Genomic DNA, 22,127 nt, shown 5'->3' on the forward strand with positions numbered 1-22,127 from the left:
AGTGGGTGTTGGGGAGGTGAAGTTGGTGCCAGGGGCACTGAAGGTGGTGTTTGCACAGAGAGGTGTGGGCACAGGGCAGGAGCGCCCAGTAATGCGCTGTGACAGGGTGAAGGGAGTATTGCGATCGCAGGATTAGGTTCCGCACTAATCCACTTCCTGCAAGGGCTGGCCCTCTGCCTCTTGGGGCTGGGGCTGGGGCTGATGGCCGGCTGGAGCTGGAGCTGGAGCTGGAGCCGGGCAGTGTGGGGGGTGCTGCCGGTCCGCGGCTCGCAGGCGCCCCGGGACCGGGACCGGGAGGGGGACGGGGAGGGGGAGCAGGAGCCGGGCCACTGCCCGGGCTCCCCGCATGCAGACTGGATGGGAAGCCTCCCGCACTCGCTCAGCTCGCTGCCCCTTGCTAATCTGGCCGTCCCAGGTAAGGAAGGCTGGGGGGGGGGAGGGGGAGGTCTGGCCCCAGGATGTGTACACTACACTGGGTATGTGTAGGGTTGGGGTTTGGGGGTTCTAGCCCTAGTATGTGTACATTACACTGCATGTTTAGGGATGGGGGTTGGGGCTTTGCAGCAAGGGTATGTGTACACTACACTGTGTATGTGTATGTGTAGGAGTCTGGGGATCCTGGCCCCAGTACCTGTACACGACACTGTGTATGTGTAGGGGTGGAGTTGGGGTCTGGGGGTCCTGGCCCCAGTACCTGTACACTACACTGTGTATGTGTATGTGTAGGGGTGGAGTTGGGGTCTAGGGCTTCTGGCCCCAGTACCTGTACACTGTGTATGTGTAGGGGTTGAGTTGGGGTCTGGGGATCCTGGCCCCAGTACCTGTACTCTACACTGTGTATGTGTAGGGGTTGAGTTGGGGTCTGGGGTTTCTGGCCCCAGTACCTGTACACTGTATGTGTAGGGGTTGAGTTGGGGTCTGGGGATTCTGGCCCCAGTACCTGTACACTGTGTATGTGTAGGGGTTGAGTTGGGGTCTGGGGATCCTGGCCCCAGTACCTGTACTCTACACTGTGTATGTGTAGGGGTTGAGTTGGGGTCTGGGGTTTCTGGCCCCAGTACCTGTACACTGTGTATGTGTAGGGGTTGAGTTGGGGTCTGGGGATTCTGGCCCCAGTACCTGTACACTGTGTATGTGTAGGGGTTGAGTTGGGGTCTGGGGATCCTGGCCCCAGTACCTGTACTCTACACTGTGTATGTGTAGGGGTTGAGTTGGGGTCTGGGGTTTCTGGCCCCAGTACCTGTACACTACACTGTGTATGTGTATGTGTAGGGGTTGAGTTGGGGTCTGGGGATTCTGGCCCCAGTACCTGTACACTACACTGTGTATGTGTAGGGGTTGAGTTGGGGTCTGGGGATTCTGGCCCCAGTACTTGTACACTACACTGTGTATGTGTAGGGGTTGAGTTGGGGTCTGGGGATTCTGGCCCCAGTACCTGTACACTACACTGTGTATGAGTGTGGAACCCTCCAGAGGTGAGAATAGGTGGTGTGGATGTGTGGGTCAGAAGCTCATTTCAGGGTCTAATCGGACACCGAGGCTGCCACGGTGTGGGTCAGCCTCAGACAATTGCTGGGGAGAGGGATGGAGTCGACGGCGAGGGTACAGAGTTTGTGGCAGGAACCGAAGACAATGGGGTCGGTCTTCGGTTTTAAATGCCCCCCAGTCAGTGCCAGAAAGGGGCGGTTAACTTACCGGAACAGCCTGCCGAAAACTTCAGTTGGGGAGCAGCGTGGAGAGGTAGCGCCGCGCTCTCTATCGCCACCCACGTGATGACTCCATCGGGCGACATTAGGTAGGTTCGGCCGCTTCACCGCCAGGCGCTTTTCCCGACTGGGAAAGCAGTCGGCACATCGGTGGTCCCGCGGCAATATCGTCCAGCAAGCAAGGTAAGTTGCTAAGTTTAATTTTTTTAGCTTATTTATGGCAGCAGCGGGGAAGTGTGAGTGTGGGTCACTGAAAATTGCACACACGCTTTTTTCCAATTTCAGTGCCCTGGGATGTCAGCATCCTCGAGGCAGAGAATGGACTTGGCCTCTTGCACTCCCGCTCCTGTGGCGCCCGAGGACAAGTGTGCAACGCTTCTCTTAGCGCTGCATGCTAACCTTTGGGAAAACAACTGAATTTTGCAATTTGAGGCGGTGATTACCGCTAGGCTGTAAAATCACTGCCCAGGCGGTGTCGGCCTCAAAATCGGCAGCACCGAATTTCGACCCCAATGTCTTCCCAATATTTACTTGGTGTAAATTTCTGCTCACCTAATACTTAAAAAAAAATTCATGTCGGTATGTGGGCGTCGCTGGCAAGGCCAGCATTTATTGCCCATCCCTAACTGCCCCTTGAAAAGGTGGTGGTGAGCTGCCTTCTTGAACCGCTGCAGTCCGTATGGTGAAGGTGCTCCCACAGTGTTGTTAGGGAGGGAGTTCCAGGATTGTGACCCAGCGACAATGAAGGAACAGCCGATATATTTCTAGGCCAGGATGGTGTGTGACTCGGAGGTGGTGGTGTTACCATGTGCCTGCTGCCCTTGTCCTTATAGGTGGTAGAGATCGTGGATTTGGGAGGTGCTGCCAAAGAAGCCTTGGCTCCAGTGCTTCTTGTAGATGGTACACACTGCAGCCATGGTGTGCCGGTGGTGGAGGGGGTGAATGTTTAAGGTGGTGGATGGGGAGCCAATCAAGCGGGCTGCTTTGTCCTGGATGGTGTTGAGCTTCTTGAGTGTTGTTGGAGTTGCCCTCATCCAGGCAAGTGGAGAGTGTTCCATCACACTCCTAACTTGTGCCTTGTAGATGGTGGAAAGGCTTTGGGGAGTCAGGAGGTGAGACACTCACTGCAGAATACCCAGCCTCTGACCTGCTCTTGTTGCTACAGTATTTATGTGGCTGGTCCAGTTAAGTTTCTGGTCAATGATGACCCCCAGGATGTTGATGGTGGGGGATTTGGCGATGGTAATGTCATTGAATATGAAGTGGAGGTGGTTAGAATCTCGCTTGTTGGAGATGTGGGACAAGCAGTTTTGACAATTTAGAGACCCCGGAGGGGTCAAGAGAAGTGGCATTGAGGTGGAGCTCACAATCGGTGGCTCGCTGTCAAATTCTGTTTGATAGCATTCTGTGAAGAGCCTTGGGATATTTTACAGCAACAACAACTTGTATTTATATAGCACCTTTAACGTAGTGAAATGTCCCAAGGTGCTTCACAAGAGTATTATCCGATATAAATTTGACATCGAGCCACATAAGTAGAAATTAGGGCAGGTGACCAAGATAGGTTTTAAGGAGCGTCTTGAAGGTAGAAAGGCGGAGAGGTTTAGGGAGGGAGTTCCAGAGCTTGGGGCCTAGGCAACAGAAGGCATGGCCACCAATAGTGGAGCGATTATAATCAGGGATGCTCTGGAATTCTCTACACAGAGGGCTGTGGAGGCTCAGTCTTTGCGTATATTCAAGACAGAGATCGATAGGTTTTTGAATATTAAGGGAATCAAGGGATATGGGGACAGTGCAGGAAAGTGGAGTTGAGATCGATAATCAGCCATGATCTTATTGAATGGCGGAGCAGGCTCGAGGGGCCCAATGGCCTGCTCCTAATTCTTATGTTCTTCAACTACTTCGCTACTTTTAGTGATTTGTGCATATGTACTGTGTGTATGCTGTATGTATCTATAGTATATGTATACTGTATATATCGTTACTCTCGGTGTCGCGGACTCCTGTATTGGTACATGATCCCCTTCTCACCAGTGAGCAGCCTGCTGCCAAGGTTGGAGTCCATAGAAATACTTTTTGCAGAGTTAATCCACTAATTCGCTTAATCAGAAATGCATTGACTAAAGTTAATGTTACAGCTTTTAATCTTTTGTATACACCATGGATTTACACTTTGTTCGAGGCAGTAGAAATCGTACTGCCTTGCGAGGATGCACTTCTGAATTGCTTATTTCTGACCGTCAAATTGAAACTATTTTTACCGATGACTCACTTGATGTTGTCAGAACCGATTAGAAATGCGATTAGCTAAATCCCACTTTGAGTGGTGTCATTACAGCAGCAACCATCTGCTTTCAAATACTCGGCACAACTCGGGTAAACGTGGCTTTATTCAATCAGTGGACAAGGTGTGAACTGGAATGCACTTTAGTATTTAGGAAGGAATATATTGGGCTGAAAATTGGGGCCTCTCTGGGTATGTACGATGTACCCGAAGATGCCTCGCAAATGGCAGTTCTTGGAGCGCGATGAACCAGCGAGAACTGGCTTTTGCGAACTGCCTCAGGAGAAGGGCCTTCACGGGCAGAGATTTGGGATATTTGTACAACTCTTGTGCAGCAAATGTCCTTCAAACTCTTACTCCTGATAAAAGCAGGAGTATAGCTTACTTTTACCAGTGTAAGAATTTTAATAGATAGAAAAATTACTTTTTAAAAAAATTTTAAAACCCTGTCTATAAAGGCAAGTTTATTTTTAACATCTAAAATATATTTTTTTTAAATCTCAAAAAAATAATTTGTTCTCTAAAACATTTAACTTAATGCAATTTCTGTTAATTTTAAATATATGAGGTGTTTTTTTTAATTTGTGTTGTATTTTTGGGGGTATTCTCATTGACAGTAATGGAGTTCGGAGTTCGGAGCGCCTATTACCATGAATGAGAATACTACACTGTGATTGGTGGCCCAGGCCCACGTGATCCCAGGATACACAAACGATCCTGGAAGACATGTTCCTATACGCTGGACTGCGCAACTAGGCCTCGGAGTGTAATTCTACCATCTCCGGGACCACCAGGTATTTTCGTAAAACAATTTCCGGTCGGAGGGGTTTGCCCGCAGGAAGCCTCCGACCACAATTCCCGCTGTTGCGTTGATGTAAGATGGATTGTTTAGCCAAGAGCTGCAGGTCTGTTTTCTGTGCCATCTTTTTACGTTGTAAATGAATGAGATTGAGGTGGTGCCTCTTGCCCACTGGGCTCCTTATCCCCGAGTCACTTCCTTAAACCTGTTCGAAAACCATGCCATTTTATGGTTAGTTTGTATTTGACATGTTCCTGACACTCTGGGACTTTATAGTTATCTCTCCTGTATTATGTGTAAAAAGGAAGAATTGCATTTATATAGCACCTTTCATGGCCACCGGACATCTCAATACTGTTGTAATGTTAGAAACACGGCAGCCAATTTGCGCACAGCAATGTGATAATGACCAGATAATCTTTTTTTTTGTTATGTTGATTGGGGGATAAATATTGGCCAGGGCACCAGGATAACTCTCCTGCTCTTCTTCGAAATAGTGCCATGGGATCTTTTACGTCCACCTGAGGGGGCAGACGGGGCCTCGGTTTAACATCTCATCCCAAAGGTGGCACCTCCAACAGTGCAGCGCTCCCTCAGCGCTGCACTGGGAGTGTCAGCCTAGATTTATGTGCTCAAGGCCCTGAAGTGGGACTTGAACCCACAACCTTCTGACTCAGGCGAGTGTGCTACCCACTGAGCCACAGTACACTTCATTTATCACGTACTCCTCGATTGCATTAGTTAGAAACATAGAAACATAGAAAATAGGTGCAGGAGTAAGCCATTCGGCCCTTCGAGCCTGCACCACCATTCAATAAGATCATGGCTAATCATTCCTTAAGTACCCCGTTCCTGCTTTCTCTCCATACCCCTTGATCCCTTTAGCTGTAAGGGCCATATCTAACTCCCTCTTGAATATATCCAATGAACTGGCATCAACAACTCTCTGCGGCAGGGAATTCCACAGGTTAACAACTGAGTGAAGAAGTTTCTCCTCATCTCAGTCCTAAATGGCCTACCCCTTATCCTAAGACTATGTCCCCTGGTTCTGGACTTCCCCAACATCGGGAACATTCTTCCCGCATCTAACCTGTCCCGTCCCGTCAGGATTGTATACGTTTCTATGAGATCCCCTCTCATCCTTCTAAACTCCAGTGTATAAAGGCCCAGTTGATTCAGTCTCTCCTCATATGACAGTGCGGCCATCCCGGCAATCAGTCTGGTGAACCTTCGCTGCACTCCCTCAATCGCAAGAATGTCCTTCCTCAGATTAGGAGATCAAAACTGAACACAATATTCCAGGGGAGGCCTCACCAAGGCCCTGTACAACTGCAGTAAGACCTCCCTGCTCCTATACTCAAATCCCCTAGCTATGAAGGCCAGCATGCCATTTGCCTTCTTCACTGCCTGCTGTACCTACATGCCAACTTTCAATGACTGATGTACCATGACACCCAGGTCTCGTTGCACCTCCCCTTTCCCTAATCTGCCGCCATTCAGATAATATTCTGCCTTCGTGTTTTTGCCCCCAAAGTAGATAACCTCACATTTATCCACATTATACTGCATCTGCCATGCATTTGCCCACTCACCTAACCTGTCCAAATCACGCTGCAGCCTCTTAGCATCCTCCTCACACCTCACACCGCCACCCAGTTTAGTGTCATCTGCAAACTTGGATATATTACCCTCAATTCCTTCATCCAAATCATTAATGTATATTGTGAAGAGCTGGGGTCCCAGCACTGAGCACTGTGACACTCCCTTCAATTCCAAAAAGGACCAGTTTATCCCGATTCTCTGCTTCCTGCCTGCCAACCAATTCTCTATCCACGCTAGTACATTACCCCCAATACCATGTGCTTTGATTTTGTACACCAATCTCTTATGTGGGACCTTGTCAAAGGCCTTTTGAAAGTCCAAATACACCACATCCACTGGTTCTCCCTTGTCCACTCTACTGGATACATCCTCAAAAAATTCCAGAAGATTTGTCAAGCATGATTTCCCTTTCATAAATCCATGCTGACTTGGACCGATCCTGTCACTGCTTTCCAAATGCGCTGCTATTTCATCCTTAATAATAGATTCCAATATTTTCCCCACTACTGATAGCAGGTTAACCAGTCTGTAGTTCCCAGTTTTCTCTCTCCCTTTTAAAAAAAATAGTGGGGTTACATTTACCACCTTCCAATCTGCAGGAACTGTTCCATAATCTACAGAATTTTGGATGATGACAACCAATGCATCTACTATTTCCATGGCTACCTCTTTTAGTACTCTGGAATGCAGATCATCAGGCCCTGGGGATTTATCTGCCTTCAATCCCATTAGTTTCTCCAGCACTATTTTCAGACTAATAATCATTTCCTTTACTTCCTCTTGCTCACTAAACCCTTGGTTCCCTAACATTTCTGGGATGTTATTTGTGTCCTCTTCCGTGAAGATAGAACCAAAGTATTTATTTAATTGCCATTTCCTTGTTCCCCATTACAAATTCTCCCATTTCTGTCTCTAAAAGTTCTACATTTGTCTTCACTAATCTTTTTCTTTTTACGTTCTTGTAAAAACCTTTGCAGTCAGTTTTTATGTACCTTGCAAGTTTACTCTCATACTCTATTTTTCCCCTCCTAAATCAATCTCTTAATCCTTTTTTGCTGAATTCTAAACTGCTCCCAATCCTCAGGTTTGATACTTTTTCTGGCAACTTTTATAACTCCTCTTTCCATAATTTCTTTTGTTCTCCATGGTTGGGCCACTTTTCCTTTTGTGCATTTGCACCAGAAAGGAATGTATAACTGTTGAAATTCATGCATTCATTCCTTAAATATTAGCCATTGCCTATCCACCGTCATGCTTTTTAATGAATCTTCCCAATCTATCATAGCCAATTCATTCCTCATACCTTCATAGTTTCAGGACCTTAGTTTCAGATTGGACTACTTTCACTTTCCATCTTAAGAAAGAATTCAATCATGTTATGGTCACTCTTTCCTAAAGGACCTGCACAACAAGACTGTTATAACCCCTTCTCATTGCACAATACCCAATCTAGGATAGCCTGTTCCTAGTAGGCTCCTCAACATACTGGTCTAAAAAAACATCTCGTACACACTCCACGAATTCATCCTCCACAGTATTATTATTAATTTGCTTTGGCCAGTCTATATGTAGATTAAAGTCACCTACGATTACTGTAGTATCCTTGTTAATGCATCTCTCATTTCCTGTTTGATGCCGTTCCCTACACTGCCATTACTGTTTGGAGGCCTATAGACAACTCCCACCAATATTTTCTGCTCCTTAGCTCCACCCAGACTGATTCTACAGCTTGATTTTCTGAGCCAATATCCTCGCTCACTATTGCTCGGATTTCATCCTTTACAAACACGCCACACCATCCCCTTTTTGCCTGTCCTTCCTAAATAAATCGAATATCCTTGGATATTCAGTTCCCAACTCTGGTCACCCTGTAACCATGGCCCCAAGTTTCCACATGATTTGCTCCTGATTTTTAGGAGCAACTGATGGAGAACGGAGTATCTTAGAAATCGGAATTCTCCACATTTAAGTTTTCTGCAGTTCTAGTCAGGTAGAACAGTTTCACTTTTGAACAGAATTTTTTTTTCAAAAGGGGGCATGTCCGGCCACTGACGCCTGATTTGAAAGTTTCCACAGTGAAAATGTACTCCAAACTAACTTAGAATGGAGCAAGTGAAGATTTTTGTAGGCTTGAAAAAACCTTGTCTACACATTAAAAAATCAGGCGCAGGTCACAAATTAGGCGTCGGGAATGAGGTGGGGGGGGGGGGAGGGGGGGAAGGGAAGTCATTAAATTCTACAATAAATCCTTAGTTATACTTATACAAATAAATCCAACCTGAATAAAAATTTATAAGCAAAGAAAAGATGAAATAAACCATGTTCCTACCTGTGTGAAAGTGCTTCAGGCAGGCCTTTCAGGTAGCAGTTTGCCGTCAGGACCGACCGACGGCGGGGGGAGAAAGCTGGAAGAAGCCTCCGTGCTGATCATGGAAGGGCAATGTGGTTTTATTAAAAAATTTAAAAAATTGAACAGCTACAAAGAATTTGAATAGTTTCAAACAAGTGCATGTGTCCCGTTTATCACAGTCTATCTTTAATTACAGAATGCACTCCCTCACACACAGAAATATCAGGAAAAATAAAATGCAAGTCTTTGCAAGGGTTCAATAAACAAATTTTCACTTTTTCTGCAGCACTTTTTAAAATGGTCGAGTGCCAATATTTACTTCAGACTGCGCGTGCGTGAACGCTCCAACGCGCATGCGCAGGGTTGCCAGCACCAAAAAAACTCATTTAAATTGTACCCGCCCCCTCCTACTTACAAAATCGGCGCGAGTGGTAGGCTCCGCCCCCTGTGCGCCGCGCCAAGCAGACATCGAGCTGCAAGGCGCTCGAGAATACCGCGTTTTTTTTCGGAGGGGCGCCTGTTTTGCCGCGTGTGGAAACTTGGGGCTCATGTCTCTAATTGCAATGATATCATATTCGTTTACATCCATTTGCGTTGTTAATTCATCTACCTTATTACAGATGCTTCATGCATTCAGATATAGTGCTTTTAAAATTATTAGACATATTATTTTGTACTATAGTCCTATTTGTCTTAGAAACATAGAAACATAGAAAATAGGTGCAGGAGCAGGCCATTCAGCCCTTCTAGCCTGCACCGCCATTCAATGAGTTCATGGCTGAACATGAAACTTCAGTACCCCCTTCCTGCTTTCTTACCATACCCCTTGATCCCCCGAGTAGTAAGGACTTCATCTAACTCCCTTTTGAATATATTTAGTGAATTGGCCTCAACTACTTTCTGTGGTAGAGAATTCCACAGGTTCACCACTCTCTGGGTGAAGAAGTTTCTCCTCATCTCGGTCCTAAATGGCTTACCCCTTATCCTCAGACTGTGACCCCTGGTTCTGGACTTCCCCAACATTGGGAACATTCTTCCTGCATCTAACCTGTCTAAACCCGTCAGAATTTTAAACGTTTCTATGAGGTCCCCTCTCATTCTTCTGAACTCCAGTGAATACAAGCCCAGTTGATCCAGTCTTTCTTGATAGGTCAGTCCCGCCATCCCGGGAATCAGTCTGGTGAATCTTCGCTCAATAGCAAGAATGTCCTTCCTCAAGTTAGGAGACCAAAACTGTACACAATACTCCAGGTGTGGCCTCACCAAGGCCCTGTACAACTGTAGCAACACCTCCCTGCCCCTGTATTCAAATCCCCTCGCTATGAAGGCCAACATGCCATTTGCTTTCTTAACCGCCTGCTGTACCTGCATGCTAACCTTCAATGACTGATGTACCATGACACCCAGGTCTCGTTGCACCTTCCCTTTTCCTAATCTGTCACCATTCAGATAATAGTCTGTCTCTCTGTTTTTACCACCAAAGTGGATAACCTCACATTTATCCACATTATACTTCATCTGCCATGCATTTGCCCACTCACCTAACCTATCCAAGTCACTCTGCAGCCTAATAGCATCCTCCTCGCAGCTCACACTGCCACCCAACTTAGTGTCATCCGCAAATTTGGAGATACTGCATTTAATCCCCTCGTCTAAATCATTAATGTACAGTGTAAACAGCTGGGACCCAGCACAGAACCTTGCGGCACCCCACTAGTCACTGCCTGCCATTCTGAAAAGTACCCGTTTACTCCTACTCTTTGCTTCCTGTCTGACAACCAGTTCTCAATCCACGTCAGCACACTACCCCCAATCCCATGTGCTTTAACTTTGCACATTAATCTCTTGTGTGGGACCTTGTCGAAAGCCTTCTGAAAGTCCAAATATACCACATCAACTGGTTCTCCCTTGTCCACTTTACTGGAAACATCCTCAAAAAATTCCAGAAGATTTGTCAAGCATGATTTCCCTTTCACAAATCCATGCTGACTTGGACCTATCATGTCACCATTTTCCAGATGCACTGCTATGACATCCTTAATAATTGATTCCATCATTTTACCCATTACTGAGGTCAGGCTGACCGGTCTATAATTCCCTGTTTTCTTTCTCCCTCCTTTTTTAAAAAGTGGGGTTACATTGGCTACCCTCCACTCCATAGAAACTGATCCAGAGTCAATGGAATGTTGGAAAATGACTGTCAATGCATCCGCTATTTCCAAGGCCACCTCCTTAAGTACTCTGGGATGCAGTCCATCAGGCCCTGGGGATTTATCGGCCTTCAATCCCATCAATTTCCCCAACACAATTTCCCGACTAATAAAGATTTCCCTTAGTTCCCCCTCCTTACTAGACCTTCTGACCCCTTTTATATCCGGAAGGTTGTTTGTATCCTCCTTAGTGAATACCGAACCAAAGTACTTGTTCAATTGGTCTGCCATTTCTTTGTTCCCCGTTATGACTTCCCCTGATTCTGACTGCAGGGGACCTACGTTTGTCTTTACTAACCTTTTTCTCTTTACATACCTATAGAAACTTTTGCAATCCACCTTAATGTTCCCTGCAAGCTTCTTCTCGTACTCCATTTTCCCTGCCCTAATCAAACCCTTTGTCCTCCTCTGCTGAGTTCTAAATTTCTCCCAGTCCCCAGGTTCGCTGCTATTTCTGGCCAATTTGTATGCCACTTCCTTGGCTTTAATACTATCCCTGATTTCCCTTGATAGCCACGGTTGAGCCACCTTCCCTTTTTTATTTTTACACCAGACAGGAATGTACAATTGTTGTAATTCATCCATGCGGTCTCTAAATGTCTGCCATTGCCCATCCACAGTCAACCCCCTAAGTATCATTCGCCAATCTATCCTAGCCAATTCACGCCTCATACCTTCAAAGTTACCCTTCTTTAAGTTCTGGACCATGGTCGCTGAATTTACTGTTTCATTCTCCATCCTAATGCAGAATTCCACCATATTATGGTCACTCTTCCCCAAGGGGCCTCGCACAATGAGATTGCTAATTAATCCTCTCTCATTACACAACACCCAGTCTAAGATGGCCTCCCCCCCTTGTTGGTTCCTCAACATATTGGTCTAGAAAACCATCCCTTATGCACTCCAGGAAATCCTCCTCCACCGTATTGCTTCCAGTTTGGCTAGCCCAATCTATGTGCATATTAAAGTCACCCATTATAACTGCTACACCTTTATTGCATGCACCCCTAATTTCCTGTTTGATGCCCTCCCCAACATCCCTATTACTGTTTGGAGGTCTGTACACAACTCCTACTAACGTTTTTTGCCCTTTGGTGTTCTGCAGCTCTACCCATATAGATTCCACATCATCCAAGCTAATGTCTTTCCTAACTATTGCATTAATCTCCTCTTTAACCAACAATGCTACCCCACCTCCTTTTCCTTTTATTCTATCCTTCCTGAATGTTGAATACCCCTGAATGTTGAGTTCCCAGCCCTGATCATCCTGGAGCCACGTCTCCGTAATCCCAATCACATTATATTTATTAACATCTATTTGCACAATTAATTCATCCACCTTATTGCGGATACTCCTTGCATTAAGACACAAAGCCTTCAGGCTTGTTTTTTTAACACCCTTTGTCCTTTTAGAATTTTGCTGTACAGTGGCCCATTTTGTTCTTTGCCTTGGGTTTCTCCGCCCTCCACTTTTCCTCATCTCCTTTCTGTCTTTGCTTTTGCCTCCTTTTTGTTTCCCTCTGTCTCCCTGCATTGGTTCCCATCCCCCTGCCATCTTATCGCTATTTTTTCCTTACCTGGACCCTATTTGTTCGTGCACTCTTGTTTGTATGCTCTGTCCCTTCCTGACATCATCTGGTTATCCTTACCACAATCACTTTGCTGCATTGCTTCCTTTTCTTTTCTCTTTAGCATTCTAGATTGCTCCCCACTGCAACTGTCCTCTCCCTCCCCTTATTTACTTTAAAACCCTGTCTACCTCCCTAATTAGTCAGTTCACTAGAACTCCGGTCCCAGCATAGTTCAGGTGCAGTCCATCCCCACGGAACAGCTCTCTCTTTCCTGAGTATTCGTGCCAGTGCCCCACGAATCGAAACCCACTTCTCCCACACCAACCTCTGAGCCACACATTCATCTCCCTGATTCTATTGACTCTATGCCAATTTGCTCATGGCTCAGGTAATAATGCAGAGGTTATTACCTTTGTGGTTCTGTTTTTCAATTTAGTCCCTAGCTGTTCAAACTCTCAGCAGAACCTCTTTCTTAGGCCTACCTGTGTCATTGGTACCCACGTGGACCACGACAACTGCCACTCCCACTCCAAGTTCTTCTCCAGCCCGGAGGAGATATCCTTAACCCTGGCACTGGGTAGGCAACACAGCCTTCAGGACCCATGCTCTTGGCTGCAGAGAACCCTATCTATCCCTCTAAATATACTGTCCCCTACTACAACCACCTTCCTCTTTACTACCCCCCCACTTGAATGGCTTTCTGCACCACGGTGCTTTGGTCAGTCTGCTCATCCACCCCGTAGTCTGTACACTTGTCCTCAAGGGTTTCAAAAACCTCAAATCTATTGGACAAGTGCAGGGACTGAAGCTCCTGCAATGCTGCCTCCTGGATTCCCGTATCTGCCTCACTTGCAGTCACACCCTCCTGTCCCTGACCACATGTCAATTCTAAAGTATTTAATCTAAAGGGTGTGGCTGCCTCCTACAGCAAAAGGTCCAGGCAAAACTCTCCCTGATGTCTCACAATGTCTGCAGCTCGGACTCCAGCTCCTCAACTCAGAGCCAAAGTTTGTCGAACTGCAGACACTTACCACAAATGTAGTCGCCCTGGACCAAAATGTCCAAAAGCTCCCACATATTGCAGCAGCAACGCATCCCCTGTTTTCCCATTAATTAATTTAGTGTTAAACTATATTAGGATAAATACTTGATTATTAAAATAAGTTAAATAAATAAAAAGATTAGTTTTTAGAATTTAGTTGCATGCTATATGTTAATTTAAAGAAAAACTTAGCCCACAATCACTACCAATCACATACTGGCCTTACCTATGATATCACACAGCAGGGTTCTCCCCACCCAGAGCCGTGCGATCTCCTGGGAGAGGCAAAAAAAAGAGATAACAACCCAGGCCAATTGGGGCAAAAATCTGGGAAAATTCCTCTCCAACCCAACCAGGCAATGGAAACTAGTCCAGGAGATCACACTGGCCGTATGCTGTGGCATTTATCCCCACTCTCAGGCCTCGGTCTGCTCCCGCTCAGGTACGCCACCGCTCTGCAGAAAAAGTTCAGAAAAACAAGGTAAAGCAACACTCCCACCTCCCACCTCCCACCTCCCACCTCCCACCTCCCACCAAACTCTCCCATTTACCAAACTCCCAGGTTTCCCACTCTGTGCTGCTGCACTCCAAGCTACCAGAACACAACCCTCGGTTTTTAAACTGCTTGTGGTTCAGATGAGTCACCACTGGTCAGCTGGTTAAAGAACCGGTTTTAACTAACTGGCTAACTAGCTAACTACTGGAGAGCTAGCTAGTTTGTCTCTGCTTAAGCCTGAAAGAATCCTAAATATTTAACAGTTAATCTTACTTAGAAGCAATTGCCACCAGCAATTACCACCAGCCTCCAAATGGTTTAAAAGAGATTAACCCTTAGAACTCTCCCACTTACCTAACTCTCAGTTTCCCACTCTGAGCTGCTGCACTCTGACAGAGTTAAGTTAAGGAACGTCACTGTTGCTCAGTGCCCTGCAACATAACATTGTCTATTGTCTGGTTTTATTTTGGTGCAGGGAGTTTTTGTTATTTTAAAATTTATGACTCATCCTTTGCCATTGGTGCCTTGCACATCATTCCCACATTCACCGGAGATGTGCTTTTATGGGAGTACATAGCGTGTCCAGGATTCGCTCCATCCCCCAGTTCCCTCCATTTAGGAGCCAGTCCATTACAAGCTGACGTGTGAGTGTTGGTCTGGCTGCATCTCCTCGCTGCCTCCCCCGTGGATGGGGGAGCTATCCAATGGGGGCATCGCCAGGCTCCTCTTGGTCGTCTTGCTCCTCCTGAGGTGGGCCTGCAATCCCCACTGGCGATGTCTGGTCCCTCATGATGGCCAAGCCGTGCAGCATGCCGTACTGTTGACACACTCGCTCAGGCCTCTAAGCTCCCACAATGTAGTTGAACTAGCTGCAGGATCTGTTCATATCAACAGGTTCATTAAACTTCTAGTGCCATGATTCAAGTTACTTAACACAGTGCTTTTATTCAGAATCTACTCATATTAAACATACATATGTATACAATAAAGCAAGCCTGTCTGATGATTTACTTCCACTCTAAATCTATTTTACTTTTATGGCTACATTATAACAAGCCTGATCGTCGAACAAAGTGCACTATTTGAGAACTCCTTAAAGTGGACAATCTTTGCTTAGTGCTTTTCTGTCGATTTTTATGACTAAATTGCTACGTCAACATTTTCCATTCAATTTTACCATGTCAACTGTCACGATGCTCTGACTGACCACTAGGGGGCTGTATGGAGCATATTTCTGCAATGTCCTGACTGCGCCTCCATCTTGTATTTCTGTGTGGGCGGTTCTCCTGCTTGTCAGCCACAAGTTGCTAGTGGCCGCACACGTACACAGAGAAAACCAACAGATATAGGTTGAGAGCAAGTGAAGTCTTCTGAGAATGATAAACAAACGTCCACCTCCTTCCCCTTGTTTTCTTTATAGGATCTCACGATTCCTTCAGTTTCTGGATAGATGAGAAATCTCCCGTTGGCCCGGATCAGCCAGTCGTAGTAAGGCATCTGGCTGGAATTTTCCGATCGCTCTGGAAGAAAATGATGAAGAAATGGTCTGTGACACAAAGCTTGACTTTCGGGGAGCAGCTGGAGGCTGGCATACGTTATTTTGATTTTCGAGTTTCCACAAAACCCGGTGAAGAGGACGAGCTTTATTTCATACACGGATTGTTTGGCAGTAAAGTTTATGATGGTCTGATCGAAATTAACAATTTCTTGAAAGCTCATAGCAAAGAGGTGATCTTTCTGGATTTCAATCACTATTACGCAATGGAGGACTCAAACCATGAATACCTTATCCGAATGCTTAAAAAGACTTTTGGATCTAAACTCTGCAAGGCCAACGTGGTTGAAGAAATAACACTGCAGTATTTATGGGAGCACAAGTATCAGGTAAATGCTTCCAGGTTCCATTCCAATCCCGCATCGGGTTCAAACATTCAACTGTCTATGTAGTCATGCAGCAACATAGTGTAATGATCATAGAACCATAGAACTTTACAGCACGGAAGGAGGCCATTTCGGCCCATCGTGTCTGCGCCGGCCGACCAAGAGCTACCCAGCCTAATCCCACTTTCCAGCTCTTGGTCCGTAGCCCTGTAGGTTACGGCACTTCAGGTGCACATCCAAGTACTTTTTAAATGTGGTGAGGGTTTCTGCCTCTACCACCTTTTCAGGCAGTGAGTTCCAGACCCTCTGGGTGAAGAAATTTCCCCTCAATCCCCTCTAAGCCTCCTAACAATTACTTTAAATCTATGCTCCTTGGTTGTTGACCCCTCTGCTTTGGGAAATAGGTCCTTCCTATCCACTCTATCCAGGCCCCTCAAAATTTTATACACCTCAATAAGGTCTCCCCTCAGCCTCCTCTGTTCCACTGAAAACCACCCAATCTGTTCTCATAGCCAAAATTCTCCAGACCAGGCAACATCCTGGTAAATCTCCTCTGCACCCTTTCTGGTGCAGTCACGTGTTTAAAGTGTGTACAATGGAGACACCCAGGAATGTAACATAGTGACATTCTAAAGTAGTGACAATGGTACAGTATTATAATAGTTCAGAGACATTGTAGCCTGACAGTAATGTGACACAGTAATGTAATGAAACTTGAAGTTCCCACTGGAAATGGTGCTTCAAAGGGTATGGAGAGAAAGCAGGAATGGGGTACTGAAGTTGCATGATCAGCCATGATCATATTGAATGGTGGTACAGGCTCGAAGGGCCGAATGGCCTACTCCTGCACCTATTTTCTATGTTTCAGTGTTACATGTCAGCAGTGAGGAAATGCCACTCTGACACCTGCTGCATCCTTTACATTGGCTGTGCTGAACAGAAACACATGGCCTTCATAACTGAGTGTTGAGGGATGCTCGGTGCTGAGCAGTGAGGAGAATTGCATTCTAAGAGTCAGAAAGATGATTGGGCAGCAAGTTAAAGACTATGGGACTGGATTTACGGCTTTTAGGATTTCGAGAAGTTAGTGACGCCAGGAAAAATGTTGCGCCTCAGTGAGCAAAATTGGGCAGCCGGGCCCTGAGTGTGAGGCGGAGCGCTAACGGAGGCGTTGTACACCTCTCTCAGGGCACTAGGCCGGCTGAGCCTGGGAGAATCCTGAGCTAAACAGCCAGCCCGGGAGCGCTCTGAGAGAGGCCCAGCGGGAAATAAAACTGGAAAAAAAACACCAAAGAAATTCCCAATACATAGCCCATGCCACCATAACATAAATCGCAAAAAAAATCTCACTTCCCTGAGGTGGACATTACTTACCTCATTGCAGCCGCTATAGCTCGGACTGCCTGCTTTCACAGGCGGTCCCAGCACGGGACGCTCTACGGGTCGGGCAGGAGCCAACCAAGGGTTTAGTACCCTACCGAACCCTGCCCCGAAAACCCTGGCGGGGCTCTGGAATCTGGCCGCCCGCCCGGAGGAGTTCACCGCCGCTATTGCCGCTCCTCCCGTGCTGAAAACGGAGGTGGACAGGACCGGAAAATCCAGCCCTTATCTGGCCCATTTCCCGATTTGATTTCTCCTGGCACTTGGGTTCCCATAAGCCTCCAGTTGCTGCAGTTCCCTTTGGCCCCAGCCCCATTACTGGCAGGGTTGGACGTCCCCATGGGAACCGCTCTTCCCGAGTCCCAGATCTGGCCACTCAAGAAGTTACCTCTTTTTGGATTTCCATTTCTGCTCAGATTTAGATTTTTCAACTTCCGTTATTTTACTCTCAAAGTTGTGTCTCAGTATCCGAAGTACCTTCCCTGGCCCTGCTGTCCAGGCGAGCCTTGATAGCAAGGCCAGGATACCAAACACCCAGGATACCAAACACACAACCATTCCTTTGATTTCTTGTACCATTGGATCTGCCCTGTGCCTCCACAGAATCCGACTGAGAAACAGCAGAATATCACAACACCCACCCCCATTTACACTGCAATTAAATTATTGACAAAATGGACCCACAAACAAATAAAAAAACAGTAATCAATCATATAGTTACAGTAGATATTAGACCTTGCTAACTCCTTGAAAAATGGAAACTGATAAATCTCTACGCAAAACTATTACTTTAAAAAAAATATTTCCTTCTATTTTTAATAACTGAGATGACCTGATACATTTTCTCAGCGTTCCAGGATGGCTTTCTTTCTGATTTGAGTAGTCCAAGCGAAACAAATATCTCTGATACAATCATCAGAGCTTTGTGGATTTGAATAACTCAGTTCAAAAATAACTCACAATTGTTCCCATAAGTGAACAAATCATAGAGCTGTTATTGTTTGACTTGTTTGGCTTGGTTCCTTTCTCAAGTGAGCTTAAAGAAGGAGAGAGAGAGAGAGAGACGGAGAGGTTTAGGGAGGGAAATACAGAGTTTAGGGTCGAGGCAGTGTAATGCACAGCTACTAATGGTGGAGCGCTGAAAATGGGGCTGCGCATAAGACCAGAATTGGAGGAGCGCAGAGATCTCGGAGGGTTGTGGGGTGGAGGAAGTTACAGAGATAGGAAGGGGTGAGGGAGGGGAAGGATTTCTGGACCGGGAGCCTATGTAAGTCAGCAAGCACAGGGGTGATGTGTGAACAGGACTTGATGTGAATTAGGACACGGGGCAGCAGAGTTTTGGCTGAGCTCACGTTTATGGAGGGTAGAAAGTGGGAAACTATCCAGGGATGTGTTGGAATAGTCAAGTCTGGTGGTAACAAAGTCATGGATGAGGGTTTCAGCAGCACATGAGCTGAGGTAGGGGCGGAGTCAGACGATGATCCAGAGGTGGAGATAGGTGGTCTAAGCCTCAGATTGTTGGCAGGGCGAGGGATGGAGTCGGTGGCTAGCTGAAGTTTACAGAGGTCGCTGTTTTGGAGCGTGGGCAGGAACATCGGCAGGGCCCAGGTACAGAAGAGTGGGAAGGTCGGGGAGGAGCAGCGGCGAGTGTTTGTGGCGGAGGAGCGGCAAGAGATTGTGGTGGAGGTGCGACAGATGAGGGTACGGGGCCCGGAAGAGCCGAGGGCCCAGGGGTAGCACGGGCCAGCCCACACTGCGATATGTGTGCGCACTAGGTCCATGCAGCAGAGCTGGTCTCCAGTCATCCTGGTTAACCCTCACCACTGGACCAAGACCTAGCTCTGTCGAGCCCGTGTGGTGGCTGATGTGCAACGGTCACCACACGTTAAAAAAATCCACGCACAGGCATCTTCCACCCCCTCAACTGGAGTTCAGGACTGGAATAGCAGGTTCTTCATTGAAACACCTGTGAACTCGTGGAAGCAAGTCATCCTCGTTCGAGAGACTGCCTATGATGATGATGAAGTACTTTGGTTCTGTCTTCACAAAGGAAGACACAAATAACCTTCCCGATGTACTAGGGGTCCGAAGGTCTAGTGAGAAGGAGGAACTGAAGGATATCGTTATTGGGCGGGAAATTGTGTTAGGGAAATTGACGGGATTGAAGGCCGATAAATCCCCAGGGCCTGATAGTCTGCATCCCAGAGTACTTAAGGAAGTGGCCCTAGAAATAGTGGATACATTGATGATAATTTTCAAACAGTCTATCGACTCTGGATCAGTTCCTATGGACTGGAGTGTTGCTAATGTAACACCATTTTTTTAAAAAGGAGGGAGAGAGAAAACGGGTAATTATAGACCAATTAGCCTGACATCAGTGGTGGGGAAAATGTTGGAATCAATCATTAAGGATGAAATAGCAGCACATTGGGAAAGCAGTGATAGGATTGGTCCAAGTGAGCATGGATTTATGAAGGGGAAATCATGCTTGACAAATCTTCTGGAATTTTTTGAGGATGTAACTAGTAGAGTGGACAGGGGAGAATCAGTGGATGTGGTGTATTTGGACTTTCAAAAGGCTTTTGACAAGGTCCCACACAAGAGATTGGTGTGCAAAATCAAAGTACATGGTATTGGAGGTAATGTACTGATGTGGATAGAGAACTGGTTGGCAGACAGGAAGCAGAGAGTCGGGATTAATGGGTCCTTTTCAGAATGGCAGGCAGTGACTAGTGGAGTGCCGCAGGGCTCAGTGCTGGGACCCCAGCACTTTACAATATACATTAATGATTTAGATGATGGAATTGAGTGTAATATCTCCAAGTTTGCAGATGCCACTAAACTGGGTGGCGGTGTGAGCTGTGAGTGGGACGCTAAGAGGCTGCGGGGTGACTTGAACAGGTTAGGTGAGTGGGTAAATGCATGGCAGATGCAATATAATGTGGATAAATGTTAGGTTATCCACTTTGGTGGCAAAAACACGAAGGCAGAATATTATCTGAATGGTGGCAGATTAGGAGAAGGGGAGGTGCAGCGAGACCTGGGTGTCATGGTACATCAGTCATTGAAAGTGGACATACAGGTACAGCAGGCGGTGAAGAAGGCAAATGGTATATTGGCCTTCATAGCTAGGGGATTTGAGTATAGGAGCAGGGAGGTCTTACTGCAGTTGTACAGGGCCTTGGTGAGACCCCACCTGGAATATTATGTTCAGTTTTGGTCTCCTAATCTGAGGAAGGACGTTCTTGCTATTGAGGAAGTGCAGTGAAGGTTCACCAGACTGATTCCTAGGATGGAAGGACTGACATATGAGGAGAGACTGGATCGACTGGGCCTGTATTCACTGGAGTTTAGAAGGATGAGAGGGGATCTCATAGAAACATATAAAATTCTGACGGGACTGGACAGGTTAGATGCAGGAAGAATGTTCCCGATGTTGGGGAAGTCCAGAACCAGGGGACATAGTCTAAGGATAAGGGGTAAGCCATTTAGGACTGAGATGAGGAGAAACTTCTTCACTCAGAGAGTTGTTAACCTGTGGAATTCCCTGCCGCAGAGAGTTGTTGATGCCAGTTCATTGGATATATTCAAGAGGGAGTTAGATATGGCCCTTACGGCTAAAGGGATCAAGGGGTATGGAGAGAAAGCAGGAACGGGGTACTGAAGGAATGATCAGCCATGATCTTATTTGAATGGTGGTGCAGGCTCGAAGGGCCGAATGGCCTACTCCTGCACCTATTTTCTATGTTTCTATGACAGAGGGTGAGAGGTTGGCCAGGAGAGCAATTGAAAAGCCGAGTCTGGAGATTACAAAGGCATGGATGAAGATTTCAGCAACAGACCGGCGATGTTAAGGAGGTGGAAGTGGGCAGACTTGGTGGTGGGGTGTATATGTTGTCGGATGCTCAGCTAGGGGTCCAAAAACGTCACCAAGGTTGCGAAAGGTCCAGTTCAGCCTAGGACAGTGGCTATATGGAGGGAGGGAGTAGGTGGATAGCGAACGGAGTTTGTGGCGGAGCCAATGACAATGTCTTCGGTCTTCCCATTGGAAGTCATTTCTGCTCAGGTATACCAGACAAGCAACGTGGCAAATCAGAGGCGGTGGTGGTGAGGTGGAGCTGACTGTCATCAGCGTACATGTGGAAGCTGACGGAGTTTTCGAATGATGTCACCGAGGGAAAGCATGTAGATGAGAAATAGGAGGGGGCCAAGGATAGATCCTTGGGGGACACCAGAGGTAACGGTGCGGGAGAGGGAAGAGAAGCCATTGCAAGAGATTCTCTGGCTGCAACTGGACAGATAGGAATGGGACCATTTGAGGGCAGTCCTAGCTGGATAGGTGTTGGAAAAGGATGGTGTAGCCAGTCATGTCCAAGGCCGCAGACAGGTCAAGGAGGATAAGGAGGGATCCTTTACCATGGTCTCAGGCACACAGGATGTTATTTGTGACTTTGATAAGGGCCATTTCAGTGCTATGGCAGGGACGGAACCCTGATTGGAGAGGTTCAAACACGGAGTTGCGGGAAATATGAGTGCGGATTTGGGAAGCAACTACACAATCAAGGAAAGGGTGTTTGAAGATGGGGCAATGATTTGCAAGGCAGAGGGGTCAATAGTGGATTGTTTGAGGAGAGGGGTGATGACGGCAGATTTGAGGGAGAGGGGAACAGTACCTGAGAGCTAATATGGGGCCAGGAAGGGAGGTTGGGTGGTCGGCAGTTTAGTGGGAATAGGCTCGAGAGCAGGAGGTGGGTCTGATGGACAGGATGAGCTCAGAGAGGGCATGATGGAGATAGGAGGGAAACG

General features: G+C 46.8%; 1 protein-coding gene across 1 annotated transcript in view; it reads left to right on the top strand.

Annotated features, from left to right (window-relative positions):
- Positions 1 to 201: 201 nt before the first annotated feature.
- The window catches only part of plcxd2 (phosphatidylinositol-specific phospholipase C, X domain containing 2), a 39,346-nt gene continuing 17,420 nt past the window's right edge, over positions 202 to 22,127 (top strand). The window contains exons 1-2 of the mRNA XM_070892788.1: positions 202 to 415; positions 15,481 to 15,944. Of these exons, the coding sequence (XP_070748889.1) occupies positions 202 to 415; positions 15,481 to 15,944 (678 nt within the window). The remainder of the gene's footprint in view (positions 416 to 15,480; positions 15,945 to 22,127) is intronic.

This window comes from Pristiophorus japonicus, chromosome 11 (assembly GCF_044704955.1).
Source record: "Pristiophorus japonicus isolate sPriJap1 chromosome 11, sPriJap1.hap1, whole genome shotgun sequence".
NCBI classification, from domain to species: domain Eukaryota; kingdom Metazoa; phylum Chordata; class Chondrichthyes; family Pristiophoridae; genus Pristiophorus; species Pristiophorus japonicus.